This window comes from Balaenoptera physalus, assembly GCF_965194825.1.
Source record: "Balaenoptera physalus genome assembly, chromosome: 3".
Classification (NCBI taxonomy): Eukaryota; Metazoa; Chordata; class Mammalia; order Artiodactyla; family Balaenopteridae; genus Balaenoptera; species Balaenoptera physalus.
Window position 1 is genome coordinate 149551295 of NC_138890.1, and position 21782 is coordinate 149573076.

A 21782-nucleotide genomic window follows, 5' to 3' on the forward strand; every position below is an offset into this window, starting at 1 on the left:
ACATGCCAAGGAAGGGAAGATAGAGAACCACAAGTGTAGGATACAGAATTAGTGTTCAGTCCTGGAAGACTGAGCCCCCTCAAGCTTCTTACTGTCCGCTGGGTCAAGCAGCCATGTTGATTCCTGAGGCCCTGGGTCAATACCCGGTGTTTTCTGGGGCAAAAACCACCACTGTCCCCTCTTCCACTTCGTTCCCTGTCCAGCTCTGGGGGACATAAAGTACCTGCTACTCCCATGCTCTGAACTTAGGCCTCCATGTTTGCTGGGCCTGGTGACAGCTTCCAGAATCCTGGAATTTGCAGAGGCGCTTAGATTGCCTTGTCAGAGAAATTGCATTTGCAAGTTATCCAAGATGAGCAATCATATATGCTCTCTGGTTGTGAAAAAGATGTATTCTATATGCTTCCTCAGTAGCTTCTGGGAGCCCAATCATGAGCCTGTTTCCTGAAGGCCTCCCAACACCCTCCTTTCTAAATTGCTCTGTTCTGAGCAAACCACAAAGTTGGAAGACTTCCCTCTGAAGGAGCAGTAAAGACAGAAAATGCTGAAGTTGGTTGAACATTTCCCTGGGAATGTTGAGGGACTATTTAGGGACTGGGCACCTTTGGGTGCTTTCCCTGAGCCATCATGATGCTGCTCTGTCTGTACATACTATCTAACAGATGCCTTTGTGGGAACGTTCTGGGGCCTTGCAGTGAATGTCAGCCAGCCCAGACTACTTGCAATGGAAGATGCATTTCAACTGTAGAAATGTCTCCACTGGTTCTCAAGCTTTAGCAAACTTTAGCATGTTTCAGCATCACCTGGAGGGTTTGTCAGCACACAGATGTCTGGACCCCACGCCCACAGTGTCCAGTTCAGAGATCTGGGGTAGGGCCTGAAGTTTCGCATTTCTAAGAAGTACCAAGAGATGCTGAAGTTGCTGCTTTGGGGACCGCACTTTAAGAACCACTAGTTTATACCTTCTTTATCTCCCCTTTCCTGGAGGTTACTTGGCCAGGTGGCCCTGGATCTATATGCACAAATGTAGGTATGCAACAGGATTCCAAGTGTGGAATTCCTCTCCTTCCCTCCTCATATAGGGTTAAAAACAGTGAATAAGTGGGAAAAGATCCATGTTGGAATACTGTGAAAGCAATAGATTAGTTCTTTTATTGAGCAGAAAATGTTAATTGTATATAATTTCCCTGTTTTCTATGGTTACCATCACACATGTAGTGCCTGTCGTGATAGGCATGATATTGGCAATCATAATTGTTTTGTTGTTGTTACCATGTCATAATTAAGATTTTTCAAAGTACTAAGATCTTTCAAAGTACTTTTCAAGTACTCAAAAGCATTCTTCAAAGATTCTTGGTGAATTTTTTACTTTCCTCCTAGAAACCTCAGGAAAATGAGACAATACAACTTAGAAAATTATTCTAGTGAGCAAAAACTTGACATGTTTTAGAATTATATCCCTTCAGGAATCCAACCTGTCATCTCGAGTTTATTTTGTGAGCATTACAGCCAGTTCATCAGACCCTTAGAAAACCTATCAACATCACTATTCCAAAGATGGACAAATTTAATTCTAAAGCTTTATGTAGTGGGGAAGGAAGGCTGAATCCTGTTTTAATAGGAGATGAACAAAATTGCATTGTAGAAGTGTGCTCTCCATTAGGGCTGTCAGAACTAATCAGAATAAAAACATCTACACTTTACATTTTGGTTTCTAGACCAGAATTCCTTCCGTTTGACATACTGAACTATTTAGCATCTTCTGATTTTTTTCCCCTCCTCTTATCCCCAGAATTTCCTTTATCAGTCTCCTTTCTTTAAGTCTTGTTTCACCACTGTTTTTGTTTCTGTTATTGCCTTTTGGCTTAAACAACAAAAATATTTTTTTCTCACAGTTCTAGAGGCCAAAAGTCTGAGATCAAGGTGTTGGCAGGATTGGTTTCTTCAGAGGCCTCTCTCCTTGGTTTGTAGATGGCTGTCTTTTCCTTTGTCTTTTGTCGTTTTCCCTCCATGTGTGTCTGTGTCCTAATCTCCTCTTCCTATAAGTACACCAGTCATAATGGGTTAGGGCCCTCCCTAATGACATAATTTTACCTTCATTACCTGTTTAAAGACTCTTCCTCCAAATACATCACATTCTGAGGTACTGGGGGGTTAGGACTTCAAAATACAAATTTGGAGGGAACACAGTTTAGCCCATAACAAGCATAGCAAAGATACTAGCAGGGTATGTATCTTGGCAGTGTGAAAGGTTTAATTTTGTTGTTGTTGTAGTGGTGGTCGTTTATTTTATTTGTTCTTAATAATCCACCCTAAATTCAGGTCTTGATGACTCTTTTTTAAACTTAAATATAGTTGACATACAATAATACATAAATTTCAGGTGTACTATATGATGCTTTGACATTTGCATACGTTATGAAATGACCATCACAGCTCTAGTAACCGTCTGTCCCCATAAGAAGTTATTTCAATATTATTGATTATATTCCTTATGTTGTATATTACATCCCCATGACGTATTTATTATACATCAGGAGGTTTGTACCTCTTAATCCCCTTCACCTATTTTCCCCCCTACCCCACACCTCTACCTTCTGGCAAACACCAGAATTTGTTCTCTGTATCTGCGTGTCTGTTTTCATTTTGTTTTGTCTGTTTGTTTTGTTTTTACATTCCACATGTAAGTGAGATCATGCGGTATTTGTCTTTCTTTGTCTGATTTATTTCACTTCTAGATCCATCCATGTTGTCTTAGGTGGCAAGATTTTATTTTTTATGGCTGAGTAGTATTCCATTGTGTGTGTGTGTGTGTGTACACGTACACACCATGTCTTCTTTACCCATTCATCTATCAATGGACACTTACATTGCTTCCATATCTTCTGTTATAAATAATGTTGCAGTGAACATTGAGGTGCATATATCTCTTTGAATTGGTGTTTGTTTTCTTCAGTAAATACCCAAGAGTGAAATTGCTGGATCATATGGCAGTTCTATTTTTAATTCTTGGAGGAACCTCCATACAGTTTTCCAAAATGACTACCCCAATTTAAATTCGCACCAACAGGGCACAGGGGTTCCTTTTCTCCACATCCTGGCCAAGATTTGTTATTTGTTGTCTTTTTTGATGCTAGCCATTCTGACAGCTGTGAGGTGATAACTCATTGTGGTTTTGATTTGCATTTTCCTGATGATTATTGATGCTGAGCATCTTTTCACATTGCTGTTTACCATCTGTATGTCTTCTTAGGAAAAAATTTCCATTTGGGTCCTCTGCCCATTTTTTAATCAGGTTTTATGTTTTTTGATGTTGACTTGTATGAGTTCTTTGTATATTTTGTATATTAACCCCTTATCAAATATATTGTTTGCAAATAGCTTCTCCCATTCAGTAGGCACCCTTCCCATTTTGTTGATATTTTTCTTCACTGTGCAAAAGCTTTTTAGTTTGATGTAGTCCCATTTGTTTATTTTTGCTTTTTTTTCTGTTGCCTGAAGAGACAGATCCAAAATATATATATATATAATGTTACTAAAACCAATGTCAAAGAGTGTATGTATAGCCTATGTTTTCTTCAAGAAGTTTTATAGTTTCAGGTATTACATTTAAGTCTTTAATCCATTTTGAGTTTATTTTTGTATATGGTGTGAAAAAGTAGTCCAGTTTTTCCAACACCTTTTATTGAAGAGGCTGTCTAGTCCCCATTGTATATTCTTGCCACCTTTGTCATAGATTAGTTGACCATATAAGTATGGTTTTATTTCTGGGCTCTCTATCCTGCTACATAGAACTATGTGTCTGTTTTTGTGCCAGTACCATACTGTTTTGATTACCATAGCCTTGTAGTATAGTTGGAAATCAGGGCATGTGACACCTCCACCTTTCTTCTTTCTCAGGATTGCTTTGCCTATTCGAGGTCTTTTGTGTTTCCATACAAATTTAAGAATTATTTGTTCTAGTTCTGTGAAAAATGTCATTGGTATTTTGATAGGGATTGCACTGAATCTGTAGACTTCCTTAGGTAGTATAGTCATTTTAACTGTATTAATTCTTCCAACCCATGAGCACGGTGTATCTTTCCATTTGTTTGTGTCATCTTCAGTTGCTTTCATCAGTGTCTTATAGTTTTCCAAGTACAAGTCTTTTACCTCCTTGGTTAGATTTATTCCTTGGTATTTTATTCTTTTTGATATAGTTGTAAATTGGATTGTTCCTTAATTTCTCTTCCTGCTAGTTCATTTTTAGTTACAGAAATGCAACAGATTTCTGTATTTATTTTATATCCTGCAACTTTATCAAATTCATTGATGAGCTCTAGTAGTTTTTTGGTGGCATCTTTAGGATTTTCTATGTATAGTATCATGTCATCTGCAAACAGTGACAGTTTTACTTCTTCCTTTCCAATATGGACTCCTCTTATTTTCTTGTCTGATTGTTGTGTCTAGGACTTCCAATACTATGTTGAATAAAAGTGACAAGAGTGGGCATCCTTGTCTTATTCCTGATCTTAGGGGAAACGGTTACAGCTTTTTACTGTTGAGTATGATGTTCACTATAGGTTTGTCATATACGGCCTTTATTATGTTGAGGTATGTTCCCTGTACCCACTTTGTTGAGAGTTTTTATTATAAATGGGTGTTGAATTTTGTGAAAAGCTTTTTCTGCATCTATTGATGTGATCATGATTATTTTTATTCATTTTGTTAATGTGGTGTATCACATTGATTGATTTTGAATCAAAAACAATCCTTTTATCCCTGGGATAAATCCCACTTGATCATGGTGTATGATCCTTTTAATGTATCGTTAGATTTTTTTTTTCTAATATTTTGTTGGGAATTTTTGCATCTATGTTGAACACTGATATTGGTCTGTAATTTTCTTTCTTTTTTTTTTTATTTAAGATCTTTATTGGAGTATAATTGCTTTACAATGGTGTGTTAGTTTCTGCTGTATAACACATTGAATCAACTATACATATACATATATCCCCATATCTCCTCCCTCTTGCATCTCCCTCCCAACCTCCCTATCCCACCCCTCTTGGTGGTCACAAAGCACCGAGCTGATCTCCCTGTGCTATGCAGCTGCTTCCCACTAGCTATCTACTTTACACTTGGTAGTATTTATAAGTCCATGCCACTCTCTCACATCGTCCCAGCTTACCCTTCTCCTTCCCCGTGTCCTCAAGTCCATTCTCTACATCTTCATCTTTATTCCTGTCCTACCCCTAGGTTCTTTAGAACCGTTTTTTTTTTTTTTTAGATTCCATATATATGTGTTAGCATACAGTATTTGTTTTTCTCTTTCTGACTTACTTCACTCTGTATGACAGACTCTAGGTCCATCCACCTCACTACAAATAACTCAATTTTATTTCTTTTCATGGCTGAGTAATATTCCATTGTATATATGTGCCACATCTTCTTTATCCATTCATCTGTCAATGGACACTTAGATTGCTTCCATATCCTGGCTATTGTAAAGAGAGCTGCAAGGAACATTGTGGTACATGACTCTTTTTGAATTACGTTTTTCTCAGGGTATATGCCCAGTAGTGGGATTGCTGGGTTGTATGGTAGTTCTATTTTTAGTTTTTTAAGGAACCTCCATAGTGTTCGCCATAGTGGCTGTATCAATTTACATTCCCACCAACAGTGCAAGAGAGTTCCCTTTTCTCTACATCCTCTCAAGCATTTACTGTTTGTAGATTTTTTGATGATGGCCATTCTGGCTGGTGTGAGTTGATACCTCATTGTAGTTTTGATTTGCATTTCTCAGAGGTCTCTTAAACTATCCTCATTTTTAAAAATTCTTTCTTTTTTCTGTTCAGCTTGGGTGATTTCCACTACTCTTCCAGTTCACTGATATGTTCCTCTGTATCATCTAGTCTACTGTTGATTCTTTCTAATGTACTTTATATCTCAGTTATTGTATTCTTTATCTCTGTCTGGTCCTTCTTTATATTTTCTAACTGTTGAAATTCTCACCTTATTCATTTATTCTTCTCCTGAGTTTGCTGAGCATTTTTATGATCTTTACCTTGAACTCTTTACGAGGTAGATTGCTTACCTCCACTTCATTTAGTTCTTTTTCTGAGATTTTGTTTTGTTCCTTCATTTGGAACATATCCCTCTGACTCCTAATTTTGCCTAATTCTCTGTGTGTATTTCTATCTCTTAGGTAGGTTGGCTACATTTCCCGGTCTTACAGAAGTGGCCTTATGTACGATATGTCCAGTGGGGCAGCAGCACACTCACCTCTGGTCACTAGAGCTGTGTGCTCTAGGGGTGCCCCCTATGTGGGCTGCATGGGCCCTTCTATTGTGGTGGGACCGACTACTGTAGGAGCTCTGGTAGGTAGGGTTTTTCCTGATCTGGTTGATTCCTAGGCCCTGCCTCATCTGGTGGCTGCTGGCATGCTGATGGGAAGGGCCAGCTCATAACATGGCTAGCTGCCTGGCCTGGGGATCTTGGAGCTATTGTTGGCCCACTGGTGGGTGGGGCAAGGTTCCAGTGCAGGTGGCAGTGGGCCCTGTGGGATCCGGGTCTGGAGCTCACCTGCTGGTGGAAGGGCTGAGTCCTGGGGCTTGTTTCACCTTTGTCATTTGAAATGACAGAGTGGTCATTGTAAGGAACCTGGTGCAAATGTTCCAGATTCCAATAGAGATACTAATATTCTTAATAACAGTGTACACAGCAAAAATAATAGTAAAAGCATTTAAAGAAAATATAATTCTATTGAGTTTTTCTGTCTTTTCTTGAGTTCTTTATTTAAAAATTAATAATAGCTGTTTTGGCAATCTAAATTCTTTATTCTAGCATACTTTGATGAAAAACATCTAAATACACATGATTGTGAATTCAGACAGACACTAGGAACATGTTTTGGTGATTAGACGAAGCTACCTAGATTTGGAGTTAATACAGCTGGGCCTAATTGTTGCTACCAACTTTGTGATGTACTGCAATAAGCTAGGCCTTGTCTCAAGTAATGCTGAACCAGTGATTACCAAACTGATTTTTTAATCCCCACCTGAAATATTCAGTAATCATGGGAATTTCTGCCCTAAAGATAGGTTATATTTTACACTATATACATGTATATCTTTGTAACTTAATAATATGTCATAGTAAAAAAAAAAATGCTTGTTCCAGACTTACTTGAAACATTCATTTTTTAATTTCCAAACTGAAAAAGGAAAAAAGAACCCTCTTACTAAATAATTAGGGGGCAATGGGTTGACATACAGGGTGTGGAACTAGAGATGAACTGTCAAGTATTTTTTCTAAATAAAGTAAACATTTATTCAGCATCTACTGAATATTCACATCTGCCAGGTGCAGTGTCAGGCACTGAAGATACAGTGAAAAAAGACACGTCCCTACCCTTTATCTCTGAAAATGACACCATGTGATTTTTACCTGACTTTGTCCCTGTTGTGGACCAGTGTTCCAGGTCATGTGGAGGCGGAGTTCAGAAGAGAGGAGTGATTTGTCCAGGAGGCCTGTGTGACTGGACGAAAAGGCCCACATCCATTGCACCCTGCAGTGGGCACCCTTGCTGTCACTGGGCCACTGGGAACTGGGACCTGGTAAGAGTCAGTTATAATCTCTTTCGTTTATTTTTTTAAAATAGCATTTGTTTTCTTTTGATTTTAAAAGTCATATATAATCCCTGTAAATGTTTAATGTATCCATTGATTTAAAGTGTGTTTCTATATATTTCAGTTCTGTATTTTACTTTTCTGCTCTCTAATACCTCTAAGTCTGCTAAAACTTGACCCATGGCTGACATGGTGGTCAGTGTTAACTGTCCTGAGTCCAGAAGAGAAAAAGATCAAATACTTTCAAAAGAGAAAAGATCAAATACCTAAAACTAGCCCAGAGGCACAAAGCCTAAGGAAAAGTGATTTGGGGTCCTAACATCTTGGATCCTCTGGCCTTTTGCAGAGCAAATAGGAGTTGCATGTGCCCTGAAGCTTGAGGCTTAGCATGATTTAGTGAATTCCACGTCTCTTGTCAACCTGCAGATTATCAATTTTCTAGATGGCCAGCATGTTTGATGGAAGGACAAATGAAATAGTTAAATTGTAAATGAGAGAAAGATTTATGATTCTTACAAAGTTTATTGTAGAAATAAAACTATCAGTGACACTGAAAATAAAAAAAATCTTCCATAGACAGATTCTTCCATCACTCTGACTTATTGTATCCTAGGTTCTCTAGAAAATAAAGCTGAGGCAAAATCTAATACTTTATAAGGAAATACAATGTCAGGGAAGCAGGAGTGATAGAAAAGAGGAAGGAGGCAGGGAAGGAGGAGAATCAAGTATGAGGTGGTGCATTACCAGGCTGACCATTTTTCCTAACTGACCACTGCTTGGTGTCAAGAGCAACTGATTGCCTGCTCTCAAAAGAAGATCTTTTAAAAGCTGTTTGAACTACTGTCTCTTGGAGCAGTTTGTCCAGAGGCAGGAAGAGAGGAGATTATCTACCGGCTCCTATCTCCCAGGATTGTGTAAAAATTCTCCCCTTAGATGGGTAGCATCCCCCATTGTCCTGGGTTATTTATGTGTGGGCAGGTCCCACTGTGTCTCATGTCTCATTGGCAACAAGAAAATCCATTGTCAGGGTAAGAGGCACACAGCAAGAGCATGCATGAGGTTCAGGCCAAGGAGTTGTTCTTCCATGCAGCTGGTTGCCACCTCAGCTGGGGCCCATCAAAGGCCAACAGCTGGGAGACAGGTGAGCCAAGAGGATCTGATACACTAACCCCTCAACTATTAATATTTTTTAAAGTAACTTGTTCTTGTGTTAAGTATATTTTGATGGTTATAATGATAACAGAGGCTAATGCAGTATTTTACCAAACATAATGTCCCAAGATATTTTTAGGTTGCTATGTTCTTAACAGTTGTCATTGTTATAGTTGTGTAGTTATACCTGCATAGCCATGATCAATTTGAATGCTGGCCTGTACTTTTTTTTTTTGGCTGCGTTGGGTCTTCATTGCTGCGCGCGGGCTTTCTCTAGTTGCGGCTAGCGGGGGCTATTCTTCATTGTGGTGTGCGGGCTTCTCATTGTGGTGGCTTCTCTTGTTGTGGAGCACAGGCTCTAGGTGCACAGGCTTCAGTAGTTGTGGCACTCAGGCTCAGCAGTTGTGGCTCACGGGCTCTAGAGCGCAGGCTCAGTAGTTGTGGCACACGGGCTTAATTGCTCCGCAGCATGTGAGATCTTCCCGGACCAGGGCTCAAACCCCTGTCCCCTGCATTGGCAAGCGGATTCTTAACCACTGCACCACCAGGAAAGTCCCGTGGCATGTACTCTTAAAAAAGGCTCCTGCTGGTGCATCCAACTCAAGGTTGTATTGGTCTCTTCCCACTCAAGTCCAGGAAGAACAAGATGACTCGTTATTGCTAAAGGAATATTGTACATTAATCAATTAGCCTACAGCAAATAAAAAATACATATTTTACTATTTTTATAGCTTAAAAAATGCCTAGTAGACAATGAAGAATGACATCAACCATTCCCTTAGACAGAACCCATAGTATTTTCTATGAATGCCCTATATTCATTGGTATCTAATTCTGACTCAAGATGAATTGCCAAATGAGATTCTGGCGTCTGGGCAAGCTTCTGGTTATACATTCTACTAAGCTGTCTGCCAGGTCCAGTACCAGTTTTCACCCTACCCGCATGGGTCATGTGAACAACAGAAAACAATGTCATACAGTTGTATTATTTTTCATGTGAAGAAAATTTAATTTATATTTAAGCATCTTACAATATCTCCCTTGGAAATATACTTTATTTCCTATTTATTGGAGGTTCAGTTATTTCTAAAACCAACTTTCCTCATCCATCTTTGATTTCACAACCTGAAAAAATTGTCCTCAACAGATAAAGATGTGTTTCAGGATTAGGCTTTTCATAAATACCCTGGAGCCCTGTGTAACAATTATAAGCATCACTAATCAAATCAAATGTGACCATCAGAAAAGAAAATTTGATATACTTTGAACTGTCATGAAAATGCTATAAATTTTCAGGGGCACAAAATCCTATAGATTAAAAACTACAGATAAACATTTTTAAGTGTCACTGTCAACTCCCCGAGGCTCTAGTACCTTATCATTCGTTGTAAAGGAAATTTGGATAATGCAGTTTTCTTTCTGGCAAGAATGATGATGATATCCCAGTAAATATGACAATAGTAATGATGTGTGAAACAGAAGCTCTCAGGGTACACACTGAGAAGAGGAAATTGTCAAAAACATTCCCATTTTCCTGTAAGAATGCAGGCTGCTCCTCATTTTGACATTCAGGTAATGTCAGTGTTAGGTAACACTGAGGTTGTAAATTGTGAAATTTTGTGTGGTTTTTCTTTACCCAGATTTCCAGCGCATTTCTTTGGTTATAATCATCTGTATGAAGTTAGAATAGAAAGTATTAAAATCAGTGAGAAACTTAAAATCCACAGACTATCTGACCCAGTAATTCTACCTTTAATCATTTAACCCACAGATATACCACCAGATGTAATCCTAGATGACTATAAAGAATGCTCATTGCCATCTTGTTATAATAGCAATTCCTGAAAATAATCTAAATGTCCATTGATGGAGGAACTGGTTAATTTATTAATTTATTATAGTACTGCCCTTTTAAGAATGAGGTAGACCTGTATTTCTGAGATGTAAAAATTTCCAACAGCAGAAGTACAGAATTTCCTTAGAGGGAGGTAGAAGTAGCAGTCTCTTGGAGGTGGAGATGAGTTCAAGTTTCCTTGGAAGAACCATGTACTACTAATTCATCAATTGTGCATATCAAAGAATAGGGGGCAATGGAGGTGGCTCCACCTACCAAGCCAGCCTTTAGGATTGTCCTTGACCTCATTACCTATTATTAAGCGAAAAGGAGAAGTTACCAGAGTTCAAGTAAGACATATGGATGGATCGGATATATACATTTGCTTCTTTTCCCCAAACTCCATTAAACAGCCAGAAGAAGAAAAAAACAAACAGCTCAAAGTGGCACAAACCCACAAAGACAGAGAAGAGGACAGGAGACAACACAAAGGGATGGGGTCAATACACTTTTGGAAGATAGAAGTAGATAGCCAGCGATGTCCTGGGTTTAAGAGGTGGCTTTACTTTCTAATGTAAAACTGACTGTGCCTTAGCATCACCTGGGGCAGCTGGTGGTGTCCAGGAGAATGAATGTCTGCTCCAGATTTAGATGCCTATTTGGGCTTTTATTTGGTTTGGGGTATTCCTGTCTTCTGATCTGCAAGTTGGGGGAGCAAAGCTAGTGCCCCAGGAGACTTGTGCCACGGCTTGTTTGCAGTTTACACAAACTTGTTCACATTAAAGCTCCAAGCAGAATCTGATAGGCAAACTCCAGCTGCAGCATATGGAACTTCTAGATGTTCACTACCTTGAATGGTTGTCAGTGCCACTGAACCATGGGGGAGAGGAGTCGAGGGGCGGAGCCATGCTCTCCCTCTTCCTGGGAGAACGATGGTCTAAGCCAAGGGCCGGTGAGCTTGGGGCCATCCTCTCCTCACTCCTGCAGGAAGGGGGCAGTTAGGACCCCTCTTAAGCAGTCTTCTATTTCTTACCACTAAATTGTTTTCCTTTTTCATCCAAAAGTTGGAACTCCCCAAATACGCTGTAGAAACCAAATCTGAATTCTGAGATTTTGAAATATCTTAAACCACGAGAGAAAGTCTAGTTCTGTCCCACCTCTGATCAGCAGGCCATCTGTCCGTTCCTCTCCTCTGAGTCAGACAGCTCTAGCAAGCAAGGTTACTTGGCTAGTTCCTAATGCACTGATGGGAGCCATCCCATTAAGGACGACTTCTACTCAAAACATGACCCTCTGGACTTCAGATGCCTCATTTAGCAGGAAAAGGCATTGATTGGATATATTTATGTGACTGCGGGCATTTGTGGCTGTAGAGTCCTTGACCATAATGTTATATGTAATGGGAACTATCTTATAAATCTGAAAAAATTAAGTTTTTATTTTCTAAAAAAAGGTAGATACCCAAACTTACAATTGACTTCGTAGCATGTCAGAGAAAGCTAAAAACTGTCTATAGCAGAGATTTCCAGGTACATCTGAAGGCAGAGGTGAGGGTAAGGGAAAATGGGAGTTGGTTGAAAGTTTGTAAGAGAAGCAGTTGGACCTTTAGAAATTTTCCTACATCCCAACCATAGCCTGGAGGTCTTCTCTCTGATACCTTGTAATCAGGCATAGTTGATCAGGGCAAAAGGATTAATTGTCTCACCAGTGATTAAGTGATGAAAATACACACAGTAAATAGTGTGATATCCCCCTCCCCGACTGAGCTCCACAGAGGCAGGGGGCCAGCTTAGCCTCAAGAGGAAAAAACTACATAAGAGACCTCTTCCTGCTCACCTTATATAAAGCCATGTCTCAACACCTGCCACCCATGGAACATCCAGTCAGATCATTGGTGCCTCATCTTAAATATACATAGATAGCGTAGGATTTCTGGACATTTGAGAAAACCTATCACACCAAGAACAAAATAACAAAATGAACAGAACAGAAGGAACTCCAAGGAATAGAGACCATGAAAGAAATGAAAGAACTCCTCATAAAGTATATATAATTAGTCTCTTTAGAGAAATAAGAGACTATATCCATGAGCTAGCTTCTTATTAAAGGTATATAAAAAGCATATAAGGAGAATTTAGAAATTTTTAGAGTAGCAAAAGTGAAAATTCAAACATAAGATTGTGAAAATAATGTGAAGAAATCTCTCAAGAAAATGAGGACAAAGACAAAATGAGATAAAAGATAAGGAAATTAGAGGATCAAGCCAGCAGGCACAACATCAAAATAATAAGATTTCAGAAAGGGAGGATGGATGGGATTGACATGCATACACTGATGTGTATAAAATTGATGACTAATAAGAACCTGCTGTATAAAAAAATAAACTAAAATTCAAAAATTAAAAAAATAATAATAAAAAGGGAGGATGGAGATGGAATAGAAGTGAGGAACTTATCAAAGAATTAATATAAGAAAAATTTTCCAAAGCTGAAGGACATGTGTCTCCATGTCCTTCGTTAAATGCTATGAAAAAAGGAAAAAAGTCAGAGGAGAGGAATATCTGATTCTACAACACCCGAAAACAAATCTTATTTTACATGATTGTTCCAAGAATTGAACTCAAGGATATTGCCTATGTACTTACAGTGCCTGACATATATTAATAGTAAGTGCAAGAAAATTATTAAAGGACTTCCCTGGTGGCACAGTGGTTAAGAATCTGCCTGCCAATGCAGGGGACACGGGTTCGAGCCCTGGTCCGGGAAGAGCCCACATGCCACGGAGCAACTAAGCTTGTTCACCACAACTACTGAGCCTGCACTCTACAGCCCACGAGCCACAACTACTGAGCCCGTGCGCCACAACTACTGAAGCCCACGAGCCTAGAGCCCATGTTCCACAACAAGAGAAGCCACCACAATGAGAAGCCCGCACACCGCAGCAAAGAGTAGCCCCTGCTCACCGCAACTAGAGAAAGCCTGCACACAGCAAAGACCCAAAGCAGCCAAAATTAAATAAATAAATAAATAAATTTATTTTTTTAAAAAAAGAAAATTATTCAGTTGAGATGCTTGCATTAGTTTGTACCAGTTTTAAATCATCAAGTGGTTTCTTCATTTGATCTATGTTGGTTGAGTGATAGCACTAACAGAGTCCAGTCTTCATGTGTCTATTTTATAGGTTCTCACAGAGAGTCTTTGCTGATCATCTGCTGAGCCCTGGGAATCAACTTTTCCAAACAGGCCAGTTTAAGCTGAAGAGAAGCATCCAGGACTGAAAGAGGATAGTGCAGAGTTCAGTGTAGGGTGCGATCAATTCAGTTGCTCAGCAATCTTAGCTTAGAGCTAAGCCCCAACTAAGCCCCATCCCTATTTTGGGTGCTCAGTTCTGCACAAAGATCCCTTATTTTTATTGGATACAAAGAAGTGGAACTGAGCATTAAGAGAGTTACCTTGTCTCTAAAACCCCAAACTCACAGCATTACCACAATTAACAAAACCCAAATCAGTAACCATGCTTCCTGCTTAATCCTCTAATTTAACACAACACAAATTCATACATCTTCTCCATCACAAGTTATTTAAATTAGCTAATAAATGCACGGGCAGTGACCTCTCTGCTTATTTTTGTGCTTGGCTTGGAATTAGCTCTTCCATCTTTTTTGTTTGTTTTGTTTTTTTAATTTACTTTTTGTTTTATATTGGAGTATAATTGATTTACAATGTTGTGTTAGTTTCAGGTGTCCAGCAAAGTGATTCAGTTATACATACACATATATCCATTCTTTTTCAGATTCTTTTCCCATATAGGTTATTACAGAATATTGAGTACAGTTCCCTGTGGGTCCTTGTTGCTATCTATTTTATATATAGTAGTGTGTATATGTTACTCCCAAGCTCCTAATTTATCCCTCCCCCCAACCTTTCCCCTTTGGTAACCATAAGTTTGTTTTCAAAGACTGTGAGTCTGTTTCTGTTTCATAAATAAGTTCATTTGTATCACTTTTTTAGATTCCACATGTGATATCATGATATTTGTCTTTCTCTGTCTGACTTACTTCACTTAGTATGATAATCTCTAGGTCCATCCATGTGGCATTATTTCGTTCTTTTTCATGGCTTAGTAATATTCCATTGTATATATGTACCTAATCTTTTTTTTTTTTTAATTGGGGCATAGTTGTTTTACAGTGTTGTGTTAGTTTCTAATGTACAGTGAAGTGGAGTTCCCTGTGCTATACAGCAGGTTCTCATTAGTTATCTATTTTATACATATTAGTGTATATATGTCAATCCCAATCTCCCAGTTGTCCCCACCTGCCCTTTCCCCCCTTGGTGCCCATATGTTTGCTCTCTACATCTGTGTCTCTATTTCTGCCTTGCAAACCAGTTTGTACCATTTTTCTAGATTCCACATATATGCATTAATATTTGTTTTTCTCTTTCTGACTTACTTCACTCTGTATGACAGTCTCTAGGTCCAACCATGTCTCTACAAACGACCCAATTTCGTTCCTTTTTTATGGCTGAGTAATAGTCCATTGTATATATATACCACATCTTCTTTATCCATTCGTCTGTTGATGGACATTTAGGTTGCTTTCAGGACCTGGCTATTGTAAATAGTGCTGCAGTGAACACTGGGGTTCATGTGTCTGTTTGAATTATGGTTTTCTCTGGGTATATGCCCAGTAGTGGGATTGCTGGGTCATATGGTAGTTCTATTTTTAGTTTTTTAAGGCACCTCCATACTGTTCTCCATAGTGGCTGTATCAATTTACATTCCCACCAATAGTGCAAGAGGGTTCCCTTTTCTCCACACCCTCTCCAGCATTTATTGTTTATAGATTTTGTGATCATGGCCATTCTGACTGGTATGAGGTGATACCTCACTGTAGTTTTGATTTGCATTTCTCTAATAATTAGTGATGTTGAGCATCTTTTCATGTGTTTTTTGGGCCATCTGTATGTCTTTGTTGAAGAAATGTCTATTTAGGTCTTCTGCCCATTTTTGGATTGGGGTTGTTTGTTGTTTTGATATTGAGCTGCATGAGCTGTTTGTATATTTTGGAGATTAATCCCTTTTGAGTTGCATTGTTTGCAAATTATTTTCTCCCATTCTATGTGTTGTCTTTTGTTTTGTGTATGGTTTCCTTTGCTGTGCAAAAACTTTTAAGTTTGATTAGGTACCATTTGTTTATTTTTGTCTTTATCTTCATTACTCTAGGAGGTAGATACAAAAAGATATTGCAGGGATTTATGTCAAAGTGTGTTCTGCCTATGTTTTCCTCTAAGAGTTTTATAGTATCCAGTCTTACATCTAGGTCTTCAATCTATTTCGAGTTTTTGTGCAAGGTGTTACGGAGTATTCTAACTTCATTCTTTTATTTGTAGCTGTCCAGTTTTCCCAGCACCACTTATTGAAGAAGCTGTCTTTTCTCCATTGTATATTCTTGCCTGTAACAACCTTGTTTTACAGAGGAAGAAAAAGAGAGGTTGAATGAGATCCAGGACAATGTGTAGTGAGTGAAAAAGCCCAAGTCTCCTGAATTCTGGCCCAGTGCCTCCAGTACCCTTTATCATATTCTGGCTTGATTAATTTCCCTTGTTCTTCCCTCTGTCCTCTGTTGCACACTTTTATTTACTCAGGATCAGTTGAGTAGTTATTTTCTTACTTTTCTCTTGTCCATATGCATGGAAAATTTGATGTGAATTCACTGAATAAAATTACCTTTAGGTTTAATCAGAGTAATTTCTGACTTTATAAAACAGACATAAAGTTCCATGCTGATCGCCTTGCTCTAGGCTTTATGAAGAGTAGAGTAAAATAAAGCAGTGGATGTTAAGAAGAATTTGATGTTTCTCCTCTTATCCCACATTGGAGTTTTATGGGAAACAGTGTTTGGTAACAGTATTCTGAGTTTCAGTGGTGTCCAGTGTGGATATTTTTGTAAGTCTAGTAATCTTGTTGACCAATAATATTTCAAATGGCAAATGGGATATTTAGGGCCTGGAGATTTTTCCATAATTTACCATGCAGCAGTCTTTTTCGGCCAATCAATGGGTATTTACTGAATGGTCATGCTGCGTTTAGCACTCACCTACTTACCGTGCAGAACAAAGAAAGAGGAACTGGTTTCTGCCCTCTGGGAGATTTTGATTACATAAAACAGATGAGGGGAAAAGTAGTAAAACATGAAATAGAATGTAAACCATAAGAGTATATGTGGGTCACTATAGCCAAAAGGTGGAAGCAACCCAATGTCCATCAACAGATGAAAGGATAAAGAAAATGTGGTATCTACATACAATGGAATATTATCCCACCTTAAAGAGGAAATTCTGACACATGCTATAACATGGAGGAAACCTGGAGACATTATGCTAATTGAAAGAAGCAAGTCACAAAAGGACAAATATTGTATGATTCTACTTATATGAGGTACCTCAAATAGTCAAATAGACAAAAAATAGAATGGTGGTTGCCAGGGACTGGGGCAGGGTGGGCTGGGGGTACAGAGTTTCAGTTTGGAGAGATGAAAAACTCCTAGAGATGGATGGTGGTAATGATTACAGAACAATGTGAATGTATTTAAGGCACTGAACTGTAGAGTGAAAAAATGGTTAAAGTAGTACATTTTATGTTTTATATATTTTACCACAATAAAAAAAATTTTTTTTAAGAGTGTATGTATATATAATAAATTCAGACACATTTTCTTACATCCCCAGGATGGTTTCCCAGGCCAGAGACTCTCCCTTCTGCTTCCAGGAAGCCACATCATGACATTACATGAATCTTGTCTGTTAGGTGGCTTGAGGCCACACATGGTAGAGCTAGGTCCGTTGCAAATTCCCTCTCCATTCCACCTTGCTTTTCTTCTCCCTCTTCCCTTTTGATCCTCTCTCAGCTTTCCTCGTAGCTCTGTCCCCTCTCCTCACATCTGACTCCCAGCCCCAATTCAAAACCAGTTCAGAGAAACTGGATTGCTGAGGCACCAGAGTCCAGATATGAAATTTTTTTTCTATTTTGCTTGCAGTTCAACCTCTGTCCACATTCTTCAGAGAACCCAATTGTAAATTAAGCCGAATTCAGTTCACACAATCTGTAATATAAACTCTTCCTAAATTCACATCTCCAAATTATCAGTGCCTTTATTCTATGACTCCTTCAAAAAGCCTTGTGGTGATGGAGGCTTGCCCCTATTTGACAACCGTGGGGTTAAAGCAGTTATGCTGGAGTTCCCCTGGTGATCCTGGGGGAGAATTCTGACTCTCTCCCTGTGCCCCTCTCTTCCAGTGCACTGCATCCTGTGGAGGTGGCTTTCAGAAGAGGACTGTCCATTGTGTTGCCTCAGAGAACAATAAAACTGAAGACCAAGACCGATGCCTGTGTGATCACGAACCCAGACCCCCAGAATTCCAAAAATGCAACCAGCAGGCCTGCAGGAAGAACGCTGGTAGGTGAATGGCTTTGCTCAGGGGGAACAGAGCTTTTCATAAATAAGTTGTCCTGCATGACTTGATTTGTGGGTAGTTTTAGCCCCCTTTTACAGAGCTAAGAATCTTAATGCTGAAGAGGCCAGCCAGCTCCCCTGGGAGCCATCTGTCGGATTCCGTGAAGTTCGACATTATTTCCTTGAGGGATTATCTCATCCATTTTCCTATCTCAAAGCACGTTTACACTGACTTCATCCCACACAAATGAGAATCACTTCTATTTTTTCAAAGATTTCTGAGAAATGCTCTAGCCTTTCTCAGGACCCCAGTCAAGTACTGAATGGACCTTTCTATCAATCTTGCACTGCTGTCTGAGGTCAGGTTCCGTAGAAACAGACTCTGAGGTGCAAACTTGTGTGCAAGGGATTCATTAAGGAAGTGCTCCCAGGGAAGATAGCTAAGGGAGAGGGAAACAAGACAGAAAAGGAAGGAAGCACAGCCGGGCTGCCATCTCAGGCACATTCCTAGCTTCAGCCTGCTCCCACAGGGAAGCTCCAGGGTGAAAGTTATATCTCGGAGTTGTCTGCCCTTGAGGCCAGTGAGCTGAGAGTTCACATACCCACACCTTTCAGCCATTGGCCACCAGCTACCCAGGGAAAGTGGATTTGCAGGTATTTGAGGCTCTCTACCAGTGGTAGTCTTCTTCCAAAGATTCTTAAGGATGAGAGATAGTGAATCCTGCTGTTTATTAATCTGCTTCTCACCTCCTTCCAAGCACTGAGGGCTGGCATTCAACAGAGACTGCTGTCAGAGTTAATATCCTGAGAAGAGTTTCCCTAAGGATTGTTTATTTATAAATCATGTATTTATTTAACAGATATTTGCTGGGCACTTACTTTGTGTTAAGCATAATGTCAAACAAGGAACAAAATCACCAACCAGTGAGATACTGATCAGGGCGGTAAGGGTGTTATGACAGCACTTGGGAAGGGCATCATATGTAAACTGGGGAGAGGAGGGAAGGCCTCCAGAGAAAGTGAAGGATGAGTAGAGAGGTCAGGGGAGAGGTTCCAGGAGCAGCTTTCAGTGTCTGCAGTAAGCAGGAAGAAGATGATGTCATGGCATATAAGTCTAAATTCAGTACACAGTTCAAGGGGAGTTAGGAAACAGTAGGGCTAGAGGGGTAAGCTGCAGCTAGAGGATAAAGAGCCTCATGAAGCAACGCAGATGAGTTTGGACTTTATCCCTAGGGCAGAAGGGAGCCATTGAAGTATTCCAAACAGGGGAGTGATGATAAGAAAGTCATGCAACCTGCACTGTGGAAGATAGAGAAAGGAACCAGTTCGGAGACTACCACTGCACCCCAAGCAGGAGATGTACGTGGCAGGAACTAAGGCAGCAGAAGCGCAGATAGAGAGAAGTGAGTGGATTCAAGAGCTACTTAAAAGAGACACCAGACAGGACTTTGTGCCGGGGAAAGAGGAGGGAGAACAAAGCCCAGATTTCCGACTTGGGCAGCTGAGTAGATGAGGCTACCATTCTGTGAGAGACGAAGCCCAGGAGTGGGTTTGGGAATGGGGAAAGGTAATGCATTCTGTTTGGGACATGTTCGTTGAGGAGCAGATAAATCATTTAGGTAGGAGTGGTCTGTGATTGGTTTTTACACAGGTGCAGAGGTCAGGAGAGAGGTGTGGGCTGGAAATCCTGAACACAGTGCATTGAGGGGAAAATGCTTCAGGTCTGATGATCCCATGCAACTTCTTTCTGACCAACTTGCATTTGAGGCTGGCTATCATTGACCTTACTTGAACCTCCAAACAGAGCTACCTAGGGCTCATTTTCAGAGGTATTATTAAGTTTTAGCCTTCCAGACTCTTGCTACTCAGTGTGGTGCCTGGACTAGCTGCATGGGCATCACCTGGGAGCTTGTTAGAAATGCAGGATCTCAGGCCTCACCCCAGACCTACTGAATCAGAATCTGCATTTAAACAAGATTCCCAGGTGATTTGGATGCATGTTGAAGTTTGAGAAGCACCCTGTTCTATTTTTTTTTATTTAATTGAAGTATAGTTGATTTCCAATGCTGCATTAATTTCTGCTGTACAGCAGTGATTCAGTTATACATTTACATATTCTTTTTCATATTCTTTACCATCATGGTTTATCACAGGATATTGAATATAGTTCCCTGTGCTATGCAGTAGGACCTTGTTGTTTATCCATTCTATATATACTAGTTTGTGTCTGCTAATCCCAAACTCCCAATCCTTCCCTCCCCCATCCCCCCTCCCCCTTGGCAACCACAAGTCTGTTCTCTGTCTTTGAATCTGTTTCTGTTTCATAGATAGGTTCATTGGTGTCATATTTTAGAATCCACATATAAGTGATATATGGTATTTGTCTTTCTCTTTCTGAATTACTTCACTTAGTATGATAATCTATAGGTACCTCATTGTAGTTTTGATTTGTATTTCTCTAATAATTAACGGTGATGAGCATCTTTTCATGAGAAGCACCCTGTTCTAGACCAAGGGGTCAATTTGGGACACTTCCTTTCATGTCATCTCATCACACTCTTTGGTACCATGTTTTTAAAATGCTGAGAGTATAGAATCCTTCTAAGCTGTGATGGTTTTTATATAATTGAGGTAGCAACACAGTCTTGGTTGACCATGCCTAGTGTTATTGTTTTGTTTTTGTCTTTGGCCATACCACACGGCATGCGGGATCTTAGTTCCCTAAACAGGGATTGAACCCGTGCCCCCTGCAGTGGAATTGCAGAGTCTTAACCACTGGACCACCAGGAAAGTCTCTATTGGTTATTTTTAAATTATATATACATTGCACTGCCCAGCAATAAGACAGTTGAAGACAATTGTCAATCCTCAAAATTGGGTTAAATGCATATCTGGTATTTTTTACACTGAAATCTCACACTGAAGAGATGATGACTAATGGTTAGCTGACAATGGATGTAAATAAAAAAAAAGAATTCCACTCACCAAAAATTATCAGGGCAACAAAAGGTAATTACAAGTTTCTCTCGAAGGCAGAGTCATGCTTACTCATATAGAAACAATAGGAAAAAGCAGCTGCAAGAAATTCCTTGATTTAAAAAAAGCCAACCACCCACCCTGACCCCTGTACCCTCTAAAATGCTTTGAAAATAAGCCATTCAATGCCCAGATTCTTCTCAGCCAGCCAGCCATCACAGTAAACATGCCCCCATGCCCATCTTGTAAAATCAGGTATGAATTCATGTAAGGTTTGTTTTCCTCCAGGCCATTTTACTTTCTTTAGGTGCCGTCTAAATTGTTAATGACTTAAAATCTAAATCAGAACTACTATTTCCATAGTGGGGGCTATAGAACTCTTTCCAAGCATATGGGTTAAAAAAACATCAAAATATACAAACAGCTCATGAAGCTCAATATCAATAAAACAAACAACCCAATCAAAAAATGGGTGGAAGATCTAAATAGACATTTCTCCAAAGAAGACATACAGATGGCCAACAGACACATGAAAAGATGCTCAACATCACTAATTTTTAGAGAAATGCAAATCAAAACTACATTGAGGTATTATTACCTCACACCAGTCAGAATGGCCATCATCAAAAAAATCTACAAACAAATGCTGGAGAGGGTGTGGAGAAAAGGGAACCCTCCTGCCCTGTTGGTGGGAATGTAAATTGATACAGCCACTATGGAGAACAGTATGGAGGTTCCTTAAAAAACTAAAAAT

The 21782-nt window shown here is 39.5% G+C and overlaps 1 protein-coding gene across 1 annotated transcript in view; it reads left to right on the plus strand.

Annotated features, from left to right (window-relative positions):
• ADAMTS12 (ADAM metallopeptidase with thrombospondin type 1 motif 12) overlaps positions 1-21782 on the plus strand; it is a 405596-nt gene that overhangs the window by 362051 nt on the left and 21763 nt on the right. Inside the window, 2 exon segments of the mRNA XM_082453678.1 lie at positions 7455-7598; positions 17896-18055. Of these exon segments, the coding sequence (XP_082309804.1) occupies positions 7455-7598; positions 17896-18055 (304 nt within the window).